General features: G+C 49.8%; 1 protein-coding gene across 2 annotated transcripts in view; it reads right to left on the bottom strand.

Moving 5' to 3' along the window:
• Window positions 1-22,976, bottom strand: part of DOCK2 (dedicator of cytokinesis 2) — a 362,595-nt gene that overhangs the window by 17,604 nt on the left and 322,015 nt on the right. For both annotated transcript variants that reach the window (XM_084884009.1, XM_084884008.1), the window contains exons 35-42: window positions 20,866-21,022; window positions 18,949-18,989; window positions 14,554-14,644; window positions 13,798-13,917; window positions 9,663-9,752; window positions 7,861-7,965; window positions 5,914-6,055; window positions 1,167-1,248 (exon numbers count right to left, since the gene is read on the bottom strand). In XM_084884009.1, the coding sequence (XP_084740135.1) occupies window positions 1,167-1,248; window positions 5,914-6,055; window positions 7,861-7,965; window positions 9,663-9,752; window positions 13,798-13,917; window positions 14,554-14,644; window positions 18,949-18,989; window positions 20,866-21,022 (828 nt within the window). The remainder of the gene's footprint in view (window positions 1-1,166; window positions 1,249-5,913; window positions 6,056-7,860; window positions 7,966-9,662; window positions 9,753-13,797; window positions 13,918-14,553; window positions 14,645-18,948; window positions 18,990-20,865; window positions 21,023-22,976) is intronic.

Consider the following 22,976-nt stretch of genomic DNA (forward strand, 5'->3'; position numbering starts at 1 on the left):
ATGAATGCACACAGAGTTGCCTTGGTCACCATTTCCTGTGACTGCTATGAAGGGCTACACACACCTAGCCAATGTCCCAGGGGGATCTTCCAAGGATTTCTTTAGGGATCCCAGCCACCCCCTTCCCCCCCGCCCCCCAATCACTTATCCTCACTCTAGCGAAATTCTGCCATCGGGGCCAGCAGGGCACAGTGCTAGCTGTACGGCTGTGGTCCCCCGGCCCACGGGGCCTGACCACGGGGGCAGGAGGCTGAGGTTATGCTCTGCCGTGTGAAGGCCATGGGCCCTTCTTCCTACAAGCACCTGCTTCCCCCGGGTCCAGAGGGAGGCCTTTTACTGAAGCACGTGGGTGCTATTTGGGCCTCTGGGTCTAAGGGGGTGAGCTGGACAGCTGGAAAGGTGCAGCTTTGTGCCCCAGGTTCAGCAGAGCCCGTGCCTCATGGCTCATCACTGTCCTTGGCTCTAGTATTGAACAGGCTGACACCTGCCTTCACGGTAGTCCCTGGGACGTCCCTTTCCCATGATCTGAACATGCCCACGGTCAACACACAACCTCTACACAGGCTGAAAGATGTCCCCTGGGGAGAAAATGCCCAGCTTGAGCACGCCCTCCCTGGACCCCTCCTTCACACACACAGACACACACACACAATCACACACACACACACACTCACACTCTCACACATACACTCACACACACAAACACATTCACACACACACACACACTCACACACACACACATACACACTCACACACACTCACACACACAAACACATTCACACACACACATACACACACTCACACACACTCACACACACAAACACATTCACACACACACACACACACACACACACTCAAACTGTGGGATCCACCTGAGTGACAGGTTCCACGTCCAGTTCAGTGACTCTTGTCACTGCTTACTGAAGCTCTGCCTCGAGGGCAACCGCATCCTCATTCCTGTCCTTCATCTCTGGTTCAGCCTTTTCAGTGGCAGGCCCAGATGGTTAATTGTGGCGAGGGGTGTGGGTTTTTCCTCCCAAGAGGAAGGGGAACAGGATGGCTAAGACCCAGAGGGACCCAGAAGGGCCCTGGGGAGAAATCACTGCCCCCTGCTCAGCTTGGGATTTCTTTCCCATTCCTGCCTTCCAGGGAGCTACGGATCTTACTTGATGATCTGGTCAGGCACAGGCTTATTCTTGAACCTGGGGTGTTCATCCAAGACGGGCTGGACGGTGAAACACTGGATGTCTGGGGTCCCCGAGTTAAGGTTCACAACACTTCCCTGGCCAGAGGGACAGTTCCAAGCAGAGTGGGTCCCTCTGAGGCCTTCCTTTCAGGCTAGCCTTCTGGGGTCCAGTTTTCATCGAAAGACCAACCTCAGGTTGCTGGCGGCCAGCTAGGTTCTGTTGACCAGTTAGCAGACAGAGCTGCTGTCACTTGCAGCCCTGTCCCAGGGCTCCGCCCCTGCTGATGGTAGGTCAGTAGTGGTTGATCACCATTTTCATTGCTGTGTTATCATTATCAACAACATCATCTGATGCATTTATGGCTCTTAACCAACTACAGAGCACATCTCCCCATGGTCTCCTTTCCTCCCTCCAATTCCACAGAGCAGCGGTGTTAATGTAATTGTCCCATTTCCTAGCTGAGGACATCAAGGTCAAAGAAGCTAGACAACTTGCGGACACTCACACACCTGTGAGAACAAAGCAGGGGTTTGTATTTACGTCTTTAATCCTAAAGCCCGTCTTTAATCGGGCTCTTTAACTCTCTACTGCTACACAGTGTGACTCTTTGGACAAGCACCATGGGTATCACCTAAGGGCATGTTAGGCATGGTGACTCTCAGGCCCCGCCTCAGACCTGCTCAATCTGACTCCTATTTTTAATAAGCTCCTGATATGCACGCACACATTTAAGAAGCACGGCTTCAGAGCATGCAAATACATGCCGTTTTACACTCCAACTCTGAGAGTTTGAGAGTAGCTGCCTGCAACAGGACTGAAAGGCCATGACCTTTGGTGGGAAAGAGTTCCACGGTCGATTAGTGATGCCTGCCATGGGCACAGATGTAAGGAGAGGACAGATCTCTGTCACCCTCATTCTAGATCTTTATTCACTTTAAGCGAATGATGCTGCAAACCGGATGAACAAAGTCAGCCATCACTGGACCCATTCCTGTGCCCTGCTCCATGGCGTCTCCACCCATCTCTCTGCTTGGGTGACCCACATTCTCTCATTGCTCTGCTCTACCAGATGCCATGACTCCGAGTCCCTTCTCCTGAGCCTGGCATCCCTGCCAACCAAGAGATCACAAACTCCTCGTGCTGGCATTCTCGTATGCCAACGTTAAATATGGAGTATTCAAATACTCCACTAGGCTCCCGGCCTATATCCACCATTACCTCTGCGCGTCCAACAGATTCCACTACTGTTCCCTCTGCTTGGAAGGCTTCCCCACACCTCCAGCACCCCCACCAGCCTTTGGCTTGTCCTCCTTTTCCTTCATTGTCCACAACTTGGGGGCCCCTTAAGTGCTTTGTCTGTTCCTGGCTCTTATCTTTGAGCGCCCTGTCTTCCCCACACTCCCTCCCCACCAGGCCGTGAGCTTTCTGATAGCGGAGGCAATGATTCTCTCCCACGTGGGAAATGGCCAAGGCATCATTCCAACTTTAACTCAACTGGCCCCCTCCCCGTGAACTCACTCCATACCGATGTTGGGCTTGTCGGGTATTTTCAAGCATCTCGGCTGTCAACTTCTTGGCTTCAAGCATTTTTGCCGTAAAAGATAAACTAGCCGCTTGACAGTTTGGTCCCATTTCTCCATTGACAAATCAATTTAAATACATTAAATACTTAATGTGTTTACGCTGGCTGTCATGACAGCTTGGTTTTATTTCATTTCTCCATTGACAGGTCTCGCGGTAATCCCATCTTCACATTATATAAATCTTAGCCCTCATAACCGTCTACACAGTGACATGTAGACGGGGTGGTCTGAATAGTGGATGATAACAAGTGCATATATTTACTTGATAGAAAGTATAGGCCGGATTGCATACTGTACTAGAAAATGATCACACAGCAGTTTGCGAAGCCTTAGGTGATACTGTATGTATTGCATACAACAGCATTACCCACGCAGCTTTGGAACCTCTAGCAATGGACATGTGACCATATGCAAATACAAATTGACATTTTAAAAAATGTATAGCAGCAACGTCTTTTTAATTTTGTTATTCACTTTGTCCTGTTTTTTATTATGTCCTTTTACTGCAAAATTGCCTTACTGCGAATTAATTCTGCAGTGAAAATATTTGTGGCGCAAATGCTTGCAGCCAAGATGCTTAGTGGAGAAATGCCTAGAACCTCGATAATCCATCCATGTATTATCCATGGATGCCCTTTCTCCCCCCACTATTGCAGCAGAGTTGAGTGGTTGTGACAGAGACCATGTGGCCCAGAAAGATGGATATATTTCCTATCTGGTCCTTCATAGAGAAGTTTGCCAACTTCTATTTTAAAGAAGGTTTTAGGTCATATCTACTGACCTTAGCATCTGGCCTTGGTCCAAGAGGGCCATCCAACCCTGACCCATTGGAGCCAGTGACACAGGGGGATGTGTGGCTAGACTCTAACCAGGTGCTGAGGTTGTGCATAGAAGTGTGGCCCGAGGTCTGGGCAGAGAGGATGGTAGGGGCAGCAGACATCCAGCTAAGCGACCTTTGCTTTTAAATGTCTTCCCCCACTTGATACCTAAGTGGAAAGACAGGAGACCTGTCACCTTATATCTGTCACCTTTCCAAACTGCCCATCAGCTTTCCAACAGAGCTCAGGTTTGGGTAAAAAGCAGACCCGAGTTCAAATCCTAGTTCCATCACTTCCAGGCGTCTTGTGCAGATGCTTACAGTTTTTGAGCCTCTGTTTTCTTATTTGTAAAATCTGGAGAGTAATACTTCCCATCTCAGGGGATTATTAGGAAGCTAGAAGGGAACAATGCATACAGATGCCTAGTACACGAACAGTTAGTTAATAAACAACATTCTGCTCATCAGTCTTAAACAAAATGCTGGCATTATAGAAAGAATACAGACTTTGAACACATATACCTTGGAATTCAAATCTCAATTCCATCACCAACTAGCTTTGTAACCTTACCTCGCTGCCTCCCACATTCCTTCTCTATAAAATAAGGAATATTAATACTAACCTTACAAGATGTTACGGGGATTAAAGAAATGATGGCACTAAAGCACTCAGTCCCTGCATAGCAAGAATGACAGATCTGATCTGGACACTGGATCAGGCCTCTGTATGATTACACTGCTGGGAGCTCATGCCCCTTCACCCGCCCGAGTTAACGGCCACGGGCCTGCTCAACTCCACGTGTTCATCCCGGGCTCATCTGTACCCCAACTTGCATCTGTAACCAGCCAGCCCCACCACCCTTACATTTCCTGCTGCAAACGACCGACGGCAGTAGAGCAGGCGCGAAGGGCAGGCGAGCATAATGAAAAGGTTACAGGTGAATATGCATCACCCGAGGGAAATATATTTGGATTACAGTTCGGCAGACTTAGCAGACCCGCCATGTAACCTGTCAACCCTGCTTTAAAGGCTATAACTTAATTTGTGTTCAAGGGTGCAGAGCGGGGAGCCAGGCTGGTTGGACGCACCTCTGCTAGGCTGTCTGCCTTTTCCTTAGGAGCCTGCCTCCTGCCCAGGGTCCGCTCCAGGCCCTGTGAACACCGTACTCTGCCCCACCTCACGGCGTCAGCTCATGCCCCCTCTGTCCTCTGTGTGTGCCAGTGAGCTGGCTCCCTCTCCCCTCTCTTTCTGGGTCCATCTCCCTCTTCCTTCCCTCTGGTTTTCTTTGTCTTCTTATTAATCAGCGTGTATTTCCCAAGAGTCAGCTGTGTACTGGGAATGGGATGATGTGGGAGTTACTGTGATGTTCAAGTCCTTGCACTCACAGAGCTTAGCGTCTAACTGACACGCACCTTTAAAAAGCACAAAGATAACAACAGACTGAGATCAATTCTCTAAGGAAAACACATGGAGGCTCAGATTAAGAGCCACGAGGAGTTCAGAGAAGGCCACTCTAGGTGACCAGGGTCAGCCTCTTCCAGGTGATGCCACCAAGTTAGGATCTAATGGGGGAAGGGCATGCCAAGCAGAGGGAACAGAGAACACGGAGGCTCAGAGGTGGGAACAAGCTTCACGTGTTTAAGGAACAGAAAGGAGGGAAGAAAGAGTCAGGGTCACGGAGATGGAGAGGCAGGCAGGATCAGAGGATGGACAGCCTGGAGGCCTTACTTGGGAGTTTATGTTTTCCTGGAAGAGCTCTGTGGCCCCATTTCAGTTCCCGGAACCTCCTCTGCTTCTTCCCACTCAGGCCTTGGCATGTGATGGGCCGTCCATCTGCCTAGGACACTCTTCCCAGCTCCCACCAATGTTTGGCTGGTGACTCACCTTACACATCACCTTCCCCAAGGAGGCCTTCCCTGCCCTCCCCATCGCAGGACCTGCATGCATAGCCTCCTCTTGGCAGGGATCACATTTTTATCAACACACATTTAATGGTGCTGTTGTTCAATGTCTCTCTTAGTTACTAAACTACAATATATGCTCCCTGAGGTAGAACCACGTTATGAGTGTGGTCTCCAGCTTGGTGCAGAGTGGGAGCTCTATAGTATTTCTTACAAGAATGAGCAAGTGAGTAATTAACCAATGAATTCAACATCTAGAGTCTCCCCAGGTGGGCTCATTGTATCCCACCACACTGGACACTGAAATTGGCACCCCATCAGTGATGCTGGTGCAGCTCTGAGCTCTGAGATGGGGCTCTGCGGGCTACAGTCCCAGCAGGGCTACCCATGCTGGGCCCCTGGGCTGGGGCCTTTCCAAGGATACACTGGCCTGGGGCGTTCTTCACATCGTCCCCGGGGGCAGAGGTTGTGTTCATCTTCTCCGAGTTGGGGAACTGGCTCATGAGCTGCATCTGGAAGTCTTCCCTCCGCTCGTACTCCTTCCCACGGTAGATGAACACTTTGTTCTGTAGAGAAATGACAGCCATCAGGGATCGCAGGGCTCAGGATTGGAGGGTGAGGTCCAAGCAAAGCACAGGGCCATGGCAGGTTCCTATAGCTCTTTCTCTACTCCCCACCGAGGAAAGGAGAAGCTCAGCTCACTGACCTTCTAGCCAGGCATAGCACTTCTTAAGAAAGGTTGGGTCTAGAGGGAGAGAAGATCATGGATGTTGAAATCTTCTTCAAACTGTCCTATGTAAGCTTTCAGAATAATGTCTCATTCAACGTTCACTGTCAGTCCTACTCTCCCATTTATATGACCACAAGTTTTACGTCTGGTCTTTAATGGGCCCTGTGGCTGGGCCTGTGGGCAGGGAGGGACCAGCATTTGGGTCTCCCATCATTTGGCTCCTGGTCCTATTTCCATGAAGACATATTCTTGACCCTTCCTTGACCATGTTAGCCTCTTCTTGTCTGGAAACATTGCTGGCCGTCACTTGGGGATATGGGAGGAGTACTGAGATCTAGTGGGCAGGGGCCCAGGATGCTGCTAAACATCCTTTCATGACCTAGTTTAAAATGTCAACAGAGCCAAGTTGAGAATCCCTGTTCTAGACCAGATCTGGGCAGCCTCTGATGGCCCTGAGTTCTTCTGTCTAAACCCACGTCTGTCACCTCCACAGATTGGTGGCTTCTGAACCTGGGAGACCATCCAAGGAGCCCGGGAGACTTTAGAAGTTTGGATTTTCAGGCCTCACTCTAGACCTGCTGAGACGGAACCTATGTGATAGGGCCCAGGATGTGCATTTCTATGAGGTTCCCCAGGGGGTTCCGATGCACGATCAGGTTTGGGAAGGCACCTCTCTTTCATCAAAGAAACTCTCAGCATGTCCCCTTCTGCAGGCAGCTCATGCCCACTGTGACTTCCACATGGACTGGTAACAGTGAGTGGTTTGTCTCCTTGATGGAACTGTCAATCAAGTGGAGTCAGACTCCAGGTGTACTGTTCTGATTGAATCTCCCTGAGCTCAGACTTGAATTCTAGACTTCAAGATAGGAAGGAAGGCTATAGTTGACCCAATTCAACTCTCTACATAATGAATGAGTGAATAATCCACAAAAGCAGTGGTTCAGAAACTGTGCTCCAGGGGTCCCTGAGGGTCCCCAAGACCCTTTCTGGGCCACACAGGATCTAAGCTCTTTTCATAATAACAGTAAGCTATCATTTGCCCTCTTCACTCTCGATCTCTCGTGAGTATGCAGCCATTTCCCAGAGGCTGCGTGATGTGTGGAATCACAGCCGACTGAATGCAGAGCAGGTGTAAGCATCTCGCTGTCTTCTCCCAATCAGACATTTAGGAGGTTTGCAGGAATAGGAAACAATTCACTGTTGGTACTAGTTTTTAAATTAGAAAATATAGTTATTTTTTTCATAAAGATGAGGTTTATATTGACAAATGATGGCTTTATTTTAAATAAGTTGATAAATATTTTTAATTTTCTTAGTTTTAATTTTGAATGTGGTATAGATAGTCTATAAGTACAGAAGCTCTTTGGGGACCTCGATAATTTTTACGAGAGAAAAGGGGTTCCGAGTCTAAAAGGTCTGAGAGCCAGTGCTCTCTGGGGCTGTTGGGTAGCAGAGATGCTTGCTCAGGAACAGGGAACTCACTGCCTCGGGAGGCGGCTCTGTGGATGGGGAGTGAGCAGGAGTCAGGCAGTGCTGGGAGGGAGGAGAGCATGGTGTCTGAGTGCACCCAGTCCTCCCCACAGAGGGACAGCTGAGGTGCACAAACTGGGCCCGGCCTGGGACAAGTCACTGCAAACTCACCCGCAGGAAGGTGGGGAAGCCCTGGCCGTAGTACCCGACGGCAAAGTAGTCTGGCTTGGGTCTGAGGATTTTCATGATGTTTTCGTAGAACTTCGCCTGCTGGACCTGAAAGAGGAAAACTCACAGCTCATAACAACCCAGAGGTGTATCTAAGGCGTACTCAGCTCGGGGAGGCTGCAGTGCAGGCACGCTCCTTACACAAGCACCTGTGTGCCCAGTGGAAGTGTCTGTGGTTGTAACAGTACAGCGGGCTCTGTATCTGCAATTTTAATGCACACCGAGTCAACAACAACAGATTTCAAATATTAGAAAACAAGTCCCCACCCCTCGCCCCCCCAAAAAAACTCTCAAATTTGACACATACCCAGCCTCACATTGAATCCATGCAAATGAACTGGTGTTCAGGCAGACCCTGCTGTAGCCTATATGCAAACAGAGGCTCTAGGCCACTTTACAAAGGGGACCTGACCACCTGCAGATTTTGTCAGTTGGAACCAGTGTCCCCTGCATGCCAGGAACACCTGCAGAAGCTCTCTCTAGCGTGTACCATGTCCCAGGTAAATCGCTCTGCCCGCACGAGCTCATTTACTTGCATCAGCCTCATTACAACCCCATGAGTACTGCATCTCCATTTTGCAGGTAAAGAAATGTTATCTCACCGCGCAGCCCGTGGGTAAGGAAGCGAAGCCGGCCAGCTGTCACAGGCCTGTGTTTGTGTGGGTGTGTGGATGGATGTGTGTCTGCATATCGACGTCTTCCTGTGCATGCACAGGGCATATGAGAGGCGTGTGTTGCCCATATTTTAGTATCTCTGGTACAGTCTGCATCTTACCTTACACCTGATGGCCTCTTATGATTGATATGAGCCAGAAAGAAATCATTAGCCAGACATGGCACATGGAAAAGGACAAACTGTGACATCTTAAATCTCATACAAATGGAAGATATGTGTGCATGGACCCAGGCATGAGCCTGCGAGATGGGCTTGGTACCCAGCTGTGTGTGCATGTCAGCATGTGTGTGAATATGTGCTCTGTGTGTGTGCATACATAAATATGTCCTGAGCATGTGTGTGTGGGCCTTTGGGCCTCCCTATCTGCAAACTTCTATGTGCATACACTCACGGGGCAGATATAAGTGTTTTCTCTTCAAGCACATCTCTTAGGACACTATACGCCATAACCAGCTCCCCACCAAAATAAATCCGATGGGGCCCTGGGGTCTGGCTCTCAGGTCACCAGGAAGTAATGGGGGAGGGGAAGGCGGGGGAGCAACCTGAAAGTTCTCCACATCTTACCTGCGGAGGCGGCCTCCCCGCCAAGCACGGCCTCTGCAGCACAAGCAGCATAGCTGCTCCCCCACTTCCACTCCCTCCACCTCCTCATAAGCACCCAGGAGCTAATGGGGAACGGCCAGATGGGGAGCGCTTTACTGTGATTTATCTGTTAATCAGGAAGCACAAATTTGCGTTTTTATTTAATTGGCTCCGTGATTTGTGGGAATTTGACTGCAGACGGAGCACAGCGCTGATTGGGTGAGCCGCAGCAGCAGCGCCCAGTGCCAACCAGGTACTTAACACCCATCCCAGTGGCTGTCTGATGAGTTTTCCCAGAATTCCTCCCTTTGGAAATATCCCCAATGGGGAGGGAGCTGCTCCGCACAGCCCGGCTCAGGTCAGGCCTTCCCTCCCTTCTTTCTCTGTGTCCCACCTGTCTGGCCTCCCACCCCCTCACCAGCCTCTGTGGTGAGCCGGGTCTCAAGCACCTGCCTCCATAATAATCAGCTCTGAGGTGGCACCTTACCAGGTTCTGGCTGAGCAGCTCGTAGTCAAAGATCTCCATCTCGTACTGCTCCGCTAGCTCCTTGCACAGGCTGATGGCCTCCTCCCACATCTGCAGGAAGGGCAGGAGACAGAGGTTAGAGGCGCCTCCAGGCGGGCAGGGCCTTTGCAGAGGAAGGGGCCTGGCAGCTGTGCCTCCTGGGACTCAGTGGCAAGCCTGGCCCTGGCCCAGCCCCAGCCCCAGCCCCAGCCCCATGCACAGGGAGCCCCAGCCCCATGCACAGGGAGCCCCAGCCCCATGCACAGGGAGCCCCAGCCCCATGCACAGGGAGCCCCAGCCCCATGCACAGGGAGCCCCAACCCCATGCACAGGGAGCCCCAACCCCATGCACAGGGAGCCCCAGCCCACGCACAGGAAGCTGGGTGCTTCCCAGGAGCCCTCCTTCTGCCTCTCAGCCCAGTTTCTTCACAAACAATGGAGCAGCTGCAGACTAGGCTGAACACACTCCTCATAGGCTCCCGGGAGCTCACAACCCCTCTGAGAGGTGACTGGCGGCTTCTGTACTCCCCAGGTGAAAGGCAGAGGTTGACGGGCAGAGGAGTGGCCCAGTTCAGGTGCCCAACCCAAAGCGGGGCCAGGATGCCCACCTGAAGGTGCCCCGGGGCCTTGATTCACGCCTGCCTCAGAAGTAAATGAACTCCCTCAGCTGCCCCATGCAGGTTGGGCAGGGAGGGGTAGCCCTGTGTTGCAAAGAGAAATGGTTCACAGAGAAGCAAGCAGGTGCTTGGTTGCAGAATTCCTGGAGCTAGAGATGGGACAGACCCATTTCTCCTGGTGCTTATGCCAGGGTCCTTCCACTGCCAGCCTGACACCCGACCCTCTGGCCATCTTCCCTCTCCCCCTTTTTCCTCCCCCCCTTCCTCTGCCTTTTTTTTTTTTTTTTGTTAAGGACATGAGATCTACCCTGTTAACAGAATTTTAAAAAAAACCCTAGTTAGCTGTTTGTAATTGGTTGTTGTTCTTTTTAATACATATATTCTATATAATAAAAAGGTAATATGCAAATTGACCATCACTCAACACACAAGATGGCCACTCCCATGTGGTCAAATATGGCTGCCCCCATGTGGACACAAGATGGCTTCTACAAGATGGCTGGCAGGAGAGGGCAGTTGTGGGCAATCAGGCCAGCATGGGAGGTCAGTTGGGAGGAACCAGGCCTGCAAGGAAGGTCAGTTGGGGGCAATCAAGTCTGCAGGGGAGGGCAGCTAGGGGTGACCAGGCCAACAGACAAGGGCAATTGGGGGCAACTGGGCCTACAGGGAAGGGCAGTTGGGAGGAGGGGGAACCCAGGCCTGCAGGGGAGGGCAGTTAGGGGTGAACATACCTGTAGGGGAGGGGAGTTAGGGGAGACCAGGCTGGCAGGGGAGAGCAGTTAGGGGCAATCAGGCCAGTAGGAGAGCAGTTAGGTGTCAATCAGGCTGCAGGGGAGTGGTTAGGAGGTGATCAGGCTGGCAGGTAGAAGCGGTTAGGGGCAATCAGGTAGGCAGAGAGGTGAGCAGTTGGGAGCCAGCAGTCCTGGATTGAAGAGGATGTAGGCTGGGTTGAGGGACACCCCGCTCATGCACAAATTTCATGCACTGGGCCTCTAGTATGTATGTGTGTGTGTGTGTGCATAATAATTATTATTATTAATTATTATTATTATTATTGATTTCAGAGAGAAATGCAGAGGGAGAGAGATAGACATCGATGATGAAAGAGAATCATTGATTGGCTGCTTCCTGCACACCCCACACTGGGGATCAAGCCCACAACCTGGGCATGTGTCCTGACTGGGAATTGAACTGTGACCTCCTGACACTCAAACACTGAACTGCACTAGCCGGGCGACCCTCTAAACAGAATTTTAAGTTCATGATGGGACCCAGTATTGCTAAGAAAGACCAATGCTTCACAGAGTGCTCTAGAGCCAGTCACCTGTGTAACTGAAACAACACAGTCCCTTCTCAGTGGGGTTACTTGGGGCGTGGGGTGGTGGTGGTGGTATGCGTGTGCAGGGGCAGCACAGAGGCAGCAGTGGGAGTGCTACTAGAGTAATAAAAGGAGTGATTGAGATGTTTAAAAGGATAGGTCTTTTCCATATTTAAAACCAATTCTGAAAACAATCCCTGGACATAGGGGGCCCTTTCCCTCTGCTTTGTCTGAGGCTGGAGCTGACAGATCACCCCTCCATCTGTGACCACAGGGGTTGGAACCCCAGCAGAGAGGCCGGGAGATGCATGGTGGGTGGAGGTCTGGCAATTTCAAGGGACGCCCATTACATGTCACATTTGGTTTAAAAATAGAAAATGCACCTAAATGGAGAAGCTGGGGGAGGCGGGGGAGGAGAGAGAGGGGAGGTTGCCAAAATGTAGTGTGTGCTTTGTAGCAAAAGTGCTCTCTCTGCATCCAAGCATAAAAATAAACAGAAGTGAGTGCGGAGTGCAGGAGCCGTGGCTTAAACCCATGGACAGGGTAGGGAGCAGCGTGAAAATGCTTTATGTGCCAGAGGAACCAAGTCCGAGGGCCAGGCCGGCTGGTGCTTCCTCTTTAGCCAGAACAAGGGGTGGTGGTAACCCTGAGCTGGCCAGGGGACTGTTTGGCTCAAGTGGAGGTCTTTGCCAACTTCATACCATAATATTCCAGAAATGCTCTTCCAGTGTTTAAGGGACCAGGAAGGAGGCCAGGCAGGAGTTAGAGACCTGGGATTTCCCCCCACATCTGCCCCTGTGGTTACTGGGACCTCTGAGTCACAGATCCCTGAGCCTAATCCATTCCAGGGCCTGCTGGCTTCCAGATGTGGCATGGTATACAGTGGTGGAGCAGATATAAATGTGGAGCATAAGTGAGCAAAGCACACACTAAAACAGAAATTTGGGTTGTGAGGGATGTAGAGGAGTCTACCAGGTGGTGACAGATGAGCTTACAGGGTAGAAAGCCATGGTGTGTGCCTAGAGCATTGAGTACCCATAGGGGAGGTGTGTGTGGGGGGGAGGGAGAAGTTGAAAGGATGCTAAGGAATATGGGCTTCATTCTAGAAACTTCCACAGCAGTGGCTTTCAGAGTGAGCTGTATCCATCCGCTCCCTCTTCTCTGCTCCCAAAGTACTTTGTCACCACCCTGTTCCACCCCTCCCCCACAATTCCACAACACCAAAGGGTAATGTACAAAAAAAATTATGATTGGCATGTCCAGCTTGCCAACTGGATGGTAAAGTCTTTGAGATTGGGGATTCTGCCTTTTTCTCTCTGCTCGGCTCAGGCTGCCTCGAACTGGACACCAAACTCAGCATGTACTTTGGGGGCTCCCTCCCCCCATACCTCACTGTGACAACCCAGTCAGCTGGTAAACCAATAGTACGCTGACTGGTTGTCCGGCAGGGCAGGAGGTTCCAGAGATGGCAGAGTCTCTGCCCTCAAGAGGCTTATAATTGTAAATTATAAAAACAGTGTTGTTCAACCACTTAACTCCTGGGAATTTATAAGCCCTTCCCAGACATTACCTCATTTTGTCTTTCCAGGGAAAGTGGGGAGATCAGACTAAGACAGATGCGAGAAACTGCAGCGATAGGACAGACCAAGTTCAGTGCTATGCTGTGTCCTGGGGAGCACCAGAGGCCTTGCGATTCAGAGAGAGGCAGTGGGGAAACTGGGGGACTCGAGAAAGGCTTGGTGGAGGAAATGGCCTTCAACTGGGGCCTTGAAGGTGAAGTCGGTGATGATGGTAGTCGGCAATGACGGTGATAGTCACAGCTCAGCAAGATGTCACTATGTACCAGATCCTGTGCTAGATCTTCCACATGCAGCTCTTCACCTAACTTTCCCAATATCACTAGGAACTGGGTATGATCTCACTATTATGGGTAGGGAATTGGCATCTCCTAGAGGCAGAGGGAACTGTGGGTAGACAACCAAGTTTTGAAGTCCAGTCCACAGAAGTGTCCAGGTGTGCAATATTGGTGCCATGAAGAGAGGCAGTAGGACTAGAGATGGAGAGAAGTGGTCAGACTTAGGACTGGGATGGAGATATGCAGATGGATTGGTATGGAGTATAGGAGAAAGCCACCCTTCCCAGTAGCCGGGTCCCCACAGAGAGGAAAGGTGGGACAGATTACCTTTCCTTTGTCAAAGTAGCCTATGATGATCTCATACAGCGTCTCCTTCAGCTGGCGGTGGGTCTGGGGGTACTGCTGGCCTGTCTGCATGACCTGTGAGGTGCACTGTTCATCTGACCACTGTGGAGAGAGGACATGCGGGGTCACCTGGGGCTGAGGGGCCACGGAGGGTGGGTGTCTCCCCCATGGATGAGGAGCTACCTCCCTGTCACCCTGGGTGTCAGCGGCTAGTCAGAGAGGTACTGTTGGCAGGCTCCACTTGGGAAGCACTTCCTGATTTTTGCTGAGTCACGCTTGACTCTCTACTGGCTCATATATGTGGTGGGTAGGGACTTTCTCTGAAGCCCTAGAAGGCATGGTCCCAGCTCTTCAAAAGCCAGCGGAAATCCCTCAGACTTTGTCCAGCTCTAGCAGCACTTTCGATCGCAGGAAAATGGCTCAAGTGGAGGTCTGGATGTGTAATGATTTACAGTTGATGTCTGGATGTTACAGGAAACAGTTGGATGTTATATAAAACTGTAAGACGTATCTCGAGGGGTTACTGCTGCAGCTAAATGTGAAGGTCACAAAGACTTTAAGTGCCCAGGAGAGGCAGTGCGGAAAAGTAACCTGCCAGGTCAAGGGTTTTTGGACTCAGAGCAACACAAAATTGATTTGGCTAATTCTTTTTTTTCTTTCCTTTCTTCTTAACTCTCCCACTTGCTGTGAGGCCTGAGAGGATCTCTGCATGAATCCACTTCATGGGAAGGGCAGTACCTTGAGAAGCCACGTGTGGAGAAGGAGGGTATAGGCAGCCTCCGTGTAGTTGTCACAGTCCAGGTGAAGATCGCGAAGTTTGTATAGGTACCTGTTTGGGGAAACATGCTGAGTTACCAGGTGGTAAGGAGGCAGGTGGGTAGGACCAGGTAGAAGCCAGACAGAGCAACTGACTACCTCCGGGGAGTTCTCCCTCCCTAACAGCCAGTGCCCCTGCGTGGTCAAAGTGACAGCACGTGGCATCTGTGGGGCACTTGGTGTGTGGCAGGTACTATGCTAAGTCTTTTAAATGCCTCTGATCATTTAATCCTCATGACGACCCTGTAAAATGGGTCTGTTGAGGTTACCCATTTTCAGACGAGAAAACTATGGCCTGGAAAAGTCAGGCATGCTTCCAGCCAGTACCATTCAACTTCTTACCGAAGACTCCAGCCAATGCAATATGACAAGGGAAACCAGGGAAGGAGAACTGAGTAACTCGTCAGAAGTCACGTGCTAATAAATAGAAGAGCTGAAATGTGATTCCAGGCTAACTGCCCCGAGAGCCCATGCTGTGGTCATTGTCCTATTCCAGTGCATGACCAAGCCATGGCATTGCAAAGGGACAGATCCTACCTGCTCTTCAGTGTTCTCTGGGGATAAAGGAAGTACATTGAAGAAAGGAAGTGGACCAGGGGCTGGAGATTGCATAGTCACTTCCAGACCTGGAGCTGTCAGCAGGGAGGATCTACTATTCAACAATAATCACACCCTCACCTCCTGTCCATTTACAATGTGATGCTTCAAGTCTGACCCCTGGGACAACTGTATGGATGAGTGGTGTTGAGGACAGGAGGTGAACAAGGGAAGGGAGCTCTGGTCAATTCTTAATTTGATACATAATCGGTATCAAGGTGCAGGGAATTAATTCTCAGTGCCTTCCTTTGCTCATCAGTAGGATGGCAACGCTCACAGAGCCCACCTAGGGGCCTATAAAGAGCCAAGCGGACCAGGTCAGAAGGCTCAGAAAGTGATGGCAAGCATTGCAGCTGATAAATGCAAGTTTGCACTGGAAGGGATTAGCCAGGAGCTAGCAATGACCTATCATGGTTCTTATCTATTTTCATTGTGAATTCTGTTCTTCTACAAAGAAGAACCTGCCACTGCTGGAAACAGATTCGGAGCCAGTGCACCACTGCTCTGGCGACTTGCATGTCCTCAGGAGCAGGCAACGCGTAGTGCGTGAATGAAGAGGCGATACTGGGATGCAAGCCCCCCGTCCCTTCCTCTGAGAGGGAAGGCAGTGTCCGCCAAGACTCTGCCCTGACTGTCTAGCCACAGGGAACAAAGGGCCTCTGAAGTGGCTGCACTCAAAGCGGAGCTCAGTGCTCAGGCTCAGGCTCCTGTCGGAAGAAACCTGTCTGCACAGAATGTCACCAAAGGAGAAGCCGGCCACATGAAACATGGCTGGCGGGCCAGAGGCAGGCTGCCTGGCCCCAGGGTAGGGGCGGGCAAAGGTTTTGAGGAGGGAAAGCCAGCTAGTGGTTTCTGATGACTAATGAGCCAGGGCATCCTAGTGACCTTTCTCTCATTTCTTGATTCAACCAGCCAAATTGTACTGAGCACAGAGCTGTACCAGGCACTAGAGATAGTGGGGACAAAAGCAGACACCATTCTCAGGACTTGGGCATTTATAGTCTAGGGCAGTGGTCAGCAAACTGTGGCTCTCGAGCCACATGTGGCTCTTTGGCCCCCTTGTGTGTGGCTCTTCCACAAAATACCACGACCTGGGCGAGTCTATTTTCAAGAAGTGGCATTAGAAAAAGTTAAAAATTTTGGCTCTCAAAAGAAATATCAATCGTTGTGCTGTTGATATTTGGCTCTGTTAACTAATGAGTTTGCTGACCACTGGGCTAGGGGAAGGGGGCAGATGTCAATCAAATCATCAAATAAAATAATTGCCAAAAGTTAGCTGTGATGAATGTCATGAAGGAGGATTATGGTGGTATGTATGACAGCAGGATTCATCCAGGTGGGACTTCCAGCAAGGTTTCCATAGTGTGTCAGTTGGACTGGCATCTGCAGGTAAGGGGATGAATGAATGATCAAATGATCTCATTCATTCATTCACCTATCAAATGGTGCTTTATATATAATATCCATTCATTCTCCCTACAACCCTTTCACAGATTAGAAAACTGAGACCTGTGTTGAAGTAGCCAGAGCTAGAAATAGGTAAAAGTAGGCTTTGAAACCAGCTATTTCTGCCTCTACAATCATGGTCTTTCCACCCTCGACCCGTTAACTTTCTGCTGATCAATCAGAGTGACCAGTGAAATTGCACGTGGCCTGCACGTAGGGAGAGTTGAGCCTGTGGACCACCTTTAGAAACCCCTCCATCCATGGCTGAACCCGCCTTATCCCAGCCTGCCCGTCCTTGGCCCTTGGATCAATGATAGCTGGGTCCATAGCACGTGGAGAGCACAGTCAGAGGGAGGGCCTTCCTGCTGCTTTCTACGCCTTAATTCACCTCTCCTCTCCTTCATCAGCTCCAGGGTGTGGTGATCCACTGCAGAGCCCACAGCGAAACACCCTGACAGACCCAACCTGGGTTCAAACTCAAACACCTACTGGTGCCAGCTGGGCAGTGAGTGAGATGCCAACGGTGAGCAGACACAGTGCTGTGCCCAGAGCTCCCCTACCCTGCCTCAAGGAGCCCCACCACCGGTCTAGGCGACAGTTGTCAGGACAGGATAAGGGCCCAGTGCCACCATACCTTCTCAGTTTTTCAGGAGAAGTGGGAAATTTTGATTTTGGGGGTAAAATCTCTAGATTAAAAAAAAAAAATTGGCAATTAAAAGTGTCTTTAAATATTATGTCTGCCAAATAAAAGACTTTTAGACTCTATCCTAGTCTACAACACCTGGTTTTGGGCAAATGTGGTTTTCCTAGATGACTCTATAGACCTCAGATCTCCTAAGCTTATGGAGAACTGGGAGCCGCCTTCTGTGTTTCTAAAGTGGGAAGGAGAGAAGAGAGGTTGGCGGGAGGGTACCGTGAGCCGGGCACTTCACCTATAGCATCTCTTGTAACCCTCAGAACACAAGGTAGCATGAAGACATCCTGCGAGGGAATCGCAGCTCAGAGGGGCGGAAGGATACAACAGCGTCACAGAGAAACCAGGGGAGACCCCAGGCCTCTGGAATCCCACAGCTTTGCGCTACTACAATAAGCCATGTCTAGTGATGCTATACATACTCTCAAGCTCAGGACAACCTATGGAATGAGACTTTTTCCAAGTGATAGTTCCTGTTTCTGGAATAATGCTGAACTACGTTAGCGGGTAGAAATAGCCGCAGTGCTAGCAGAGTGAGTTCAGACTTGGAGTCAGAGCCTGAAGGAGCCATGCTCCTTAAGCACACGGTCAACTGCACTTTGCAGGTCCTGGAGACAATGTGCGTGAGGATATGGGCCCAAGGATTTCGTCACTGTGCGGTGCTGGTTATGACAGAAAAGATCTGGAAACACCTACGTGTTCACAAGATTGGATTGGCTATACAAATTATGGCACATTCTGGAAAGATAATATTATAGTTTCATTAAAAATGATGTTGAAAGAAAGAAAAAGATGTCGAAATATATCTGTTGACATGGAATTCTTGTCAAGCAGAGAATACATTATGACTAATATGATCCAATTTTTGAAAAACATATGCATGCATAGAATTCAATTTATATATAAATAGGAAAGAGTCTGAGAATATGCATGGGTTATTGGAATTGATTTCATTTTTTGGTTTTGCTTGTCTGTATTTTATGAGTATTTTTTGTTTTGGTAATTAATATGTGTTATTTCTGTAACAAGTAAAAATAACAGTACTTTTCTTTAAACTTTGAAGAAGAAAAAATATGAGATTCTGAGAAAAAATGGCAAGGGAGTTCTTTGCTCCAGGCTAATGTCCCAAAAAATCCTTCATTACATGCTCAAATAGCTGCCTTTCAAATGCCTACAAGAAAGCGCCATCATACATCACAGCATTTTTTCCCCTTTGAAACCGGGCTGCCAAGGAGCTGACTACATGCCTTGTACACCCGGGACATGGGCTTCACGTGCCAGCCTCACACCGAACGCACGTGTGATGCCCCAGCTCGAGCCACAAGGCGGCTTCAGGAGAGCTTGAGCTGTGGATATCACAGAACAACACGCAGGTCAGAGAACCCCCAGTGGGCTGGGGGTCAGATGACAGGGAATGAAAGAAGCTGAATCTGGGGAGATGGTTAGGAACCGGAACACGGAGGGCCTGAGTACCAAGAAGAGGATTTTAAGCTCTAGCCTGAAGACCATGGGGAGCCGTCGATGGGTATCGAGCGGGAGAGTGACACAGCAGGACTGGATTCAGGAAACAAAAATCTTACCTTATGTACATCTCTTCCCGATTGTTATCTTTGTAGAAATTCTAGGTGGGAAGGAAAACAGTGGTGAGTGTTTTTGTTTGCAGAGAGGCAGGGGTGGAGGGTGCAATGACGGAGGTGAGAAAGAAGATTGCTGTTTACTATCTGGGCACAAGAAATTGACTTTCCTGAATGCATCAAACAGCCTCATTAGGAGATTCCGTCTTGGGGGTCACTCCCCTGATCTTTAGGCTATGGAGGGACGGAGGAAGTACCAGCCATCAGGTATCAGGGGCTGCAGGGGAGCTACTGGCTGCACTGAGAGGTGGGCTACCTGGGCCGACGCCACCTACGCTGACAGAGCCCATTCCTAGGGCAGCCGGACTTGATCTTCACAGGTGCAGAGCCTGCACCCTGGCGGGGCTGAGTTGGAATCAGAGTAACAGCAATAATCAGAGTAATAGTCATAGAAACCATAATAGATACCAGGGATCATAAATCCTGATCATGTAGAACCACCAGGGGTTACAATGAAATTCCGCAGCCAAAGACATTTAAACCTGGAAATACCTATTTGAGCTCAGGGGCCATTCAGGCCAGTGGTCATCTGGGCCCCACCCAGAGATCCTGTCCCAGGTGTTTTAAAAGAAGTCCTTACAGATGTTGAGCCAGAAGGTCATGGTGGGATCTGTGGGCCACACCTGGAGAAAGCCTGACTGACTCCAATGCAGCCAGAGAGGGGCAGGCGGTGTGTTCCAGGCGGAGTCAGTTGGTGGCAGAGCCGTATAAGACCTCGGCTCTCCTGACACCCCTACCACCACCCTGTCCTCCACCCTGATCCCAGGCTGACACCCCAAACTAGCAGGGTCTACTTGCTTCTAGAGCGGCCTGCCCAAAGGACTCCCAGGTGAGTCTGAAGATCAGTTTCTTCTACCAACTTCTGTGTCTTCACAGAGACAAACTGCTACACTCCAGGAAAAGCCGCTTCATGCTCTGTATGTAAACGGGGCCTGGTGGAGTGATTAGCAATGAATTCCTTTCTGCTATAATCAGGACTTTGAAACTCCCCTTAGCATTTAGGGAAATCAATTGGCAATATCGAGGCTGCTAAAAAGGGGAATGGAGGCCACACCACGGGGCTTTGGGGACAGGGCTTGAACAGTGTCTAGACGCTGGGAATGGCAGGGGCTCATTGTGATGGATGCCACATGGTCTTTGGTCAACGTTACTCATTGTCACCACTTAGGGTGGGCAGGCATGGTGGGGGTGAGGCACTGTGGCTGCCACGGTCTGTGTCATGTCCACATCACAGGACGGGGGAAGAGAGATATTTGGGAGTTGCCCATGGCAGGTCCTGAGTACAGAGGTTAAGAGCCCAGCTATGGGGTTAGCTGCCCTGATTAGCCTGTGCCCATCGTCATTTCCTAGAAATTCTGGTGATTAGTCTTACTTCATTCTGCAAGAGGGGAAATCTACCACACAGGGAGCATTTAACCACAGGCAGGACTGCATGGCCTAAGAAATGGGTGCTAGTCTCTTCTCCATGGAACAGCTAAGCCCACTGAACCATCAGAAAGCCTCCAGGGCTGACTATTCTACTAATTATGAGGGAGCACGAGAACCCATGGCTGTGTGTCTCCAAAGCTCACCCTTAACCCCTTCCTGCTGCTGCCTTCCTCCCATGGGATGTGTTGGGTGCTAAAGGCAATACTCATTCCCATTTCAGGGATAAGGAAACTGAGGCACAGAAAGGTGACGTGATTGGCTTAGACACAGAGCCCGCAGATGGCAGAGCAGTAGCTCAATCCCACATCTGTCTGATTCCCAAAGCCCTAAATACTGCCTTCAGATCAAGAACTGTAGTGAACCCCAAAGCCAGGCCTGTCTCCGGACTCCGGTCTGCCCTCGGCCGCTGCGGGGGTCAACGCCCGCCCTGCCTACCAGCAGGTTCACTGTGCAGCTCATGCGGTTGTCTTTGCTCTCGTCAGTCATCACGCCCCGGTAGTCCAGCAGTTTCTCCAGGAGGCCTTTGACCAGGTTCACGAAGTTCGCCACGGACTTGGCAATGGTCGGGTGCTCGGCGGCACACTCCATCAGGCTGTGGGCAGACGGGAGGGCAGTGAGCTGGGCTGGGAGGAAGGTGTATGGGCTGAGGGTGTGGGGGATTGGGATGGAGCACAAGCCAAATAATCTAGTGAATTCAAGTTCCCAGGGTTCATTGGCTCATTTTGTGCATTTTTTGACCACTTATTTATTACATACTTATTTGCACGTATATAGCAGTTCAGTCTATCACAGTTCAATGAATCCTCGCAATCCAAACTCATGGCATTTGAGGATCAAATGTGATTCTCCCCCGACCCCCATCAAAATGGGAAAAAAATAAAAATACATTTCCAGTGTGGGCAATGTTTTAGGAAAATGGTCACCTTTATACACCCACTCTGGGAGTAAATCAGTACAACTATTTTTTTGGGGGGCGGGTAGCAACTTTCACAATATCAAAATCGCAAATGTGCATATCCTTTGACCCAATAATTCTATTTTGGGGAATCTATTCTACAGAAACGTTCTCTGAACTATGCAAGGATATATTTATAATACTGATAAGTTATGTCTAATAGTGAAATAGTTGGACCTATTTAAAATTTCCATCAATAAGCAGATGGTTAAGTAAATTAAAGCATATTCACAAACTATAATTTCATAAGCCTTTAAAAAGTATGAGAGATCAATATGTTTTAATTCAGAGAGTTCTACAAAATATATAGTTGAGAAAAGTAAGACTCCAAACAACATTTGTTTGTTATTTAACCTCCTCACATAGAGCCTACCATGTCCCAGGCATTATCCTACCCGTCTCACAGATTTTAACTCAATTAACCTCCCATCACAGTCTTATGAGATGGGATGTTTGCAAATTGGGAAACTAAGTCACAGAGAGGTCAACTAAGCTGTCCAAGGTCACACAGGCGATAAATGCCATCAGTGTGGCTTTTGCACCTGTACTCTCAGCCAGCAAGCACTGTGTGCGAGCGGAAATGTGTGTCTGTGTGTTTATAAATCTGCAGGATGTGGGTGGGGAGGATAAACCACAGAGTCTTCAGAGTAGTTGCTTCTGACGAGCACTGACCTAGGCAGGGAAATAGAGGAAGACAATGTTCACTGTTCAATGTAAACGTGCATCTATTATTTGAAAAAAATAATATTTGCTGTCATATTAATATTCTACATTTTAAAAACAAAATACCCTGCAAAAGACCATGGCATTTCTTAAGCACCTGTTGGTTGCTAGGCACTATGCTAGGCATTGCTTGGGGCAGGGATGGAAGAAAGGTATAAAATAAAAAAAAGAATATAAAAAAGAATCATATCTGCCCTCAGTCAGCCACAGGCTAGGTAGGAAAGAATGGATGGATTAAAATTTTGATTAATGACTACTTATTTGCTAATCACTTATCCTGGACCAGATCCTGTATCAATCACTATTTCTTAAGAAGCCACCACGCTAATGCTGATAAGTTTTACAACTGAGGAAACCAAGGCTCAGAAAGGTTAAGTGGCCTTCCCAGTATCACTCAGGTAGTGCACGGTAACCTTGGGAACCAAGACAATCACTGTTCAATGTTTCCTCGGGGACAAGCATTGCGGCGTGTTCTCAGGCATCCCGTGCAGCCAAGGACAAGCGTTACCCAGGGCATTGGTTTCTGCCTACTCTCCTGAGGAAGTTTAAGTCTCCTGAGCTCCTAGGAGGGGACAGGTGAGAAAGACAAGGACGTGGGGGTTGGGGGGGGAGGGGCGGTGTCATTTCCTCCCAGAAGCCAAACCAGGCTGCAAGGAGGCGACGTTGCAAACTGCGGCTGTGATCAGACAAATCCGTCGTCTCAGTGGGAGAAGCACCTGTCTCCCGGATCTCAAAGGGAGATGCAAATTGCCCTTTGATTTAGGCCTGTCAGGCCCTGTCACAGCTGTGCCTGCCTCCTTCCGGGACGGCCAGGCCCAGCCTGCTTCCCACCCTAATCCGGTGTCCAGGGTGTGATGTCTCACAGCCT

Source organism: Pipistrellus hanaki (genome assembly GCF_964339955.1).
Source record: "Pipistrellus hanaki genome assembly, chromosome: 5".
Lineage (NCBI taxonomy): Eukaryota > Metazoa > Chordata > Mammalia > Chiroptera > Vespertilionidae > Pipistrellus > Pipistrellus hanaki.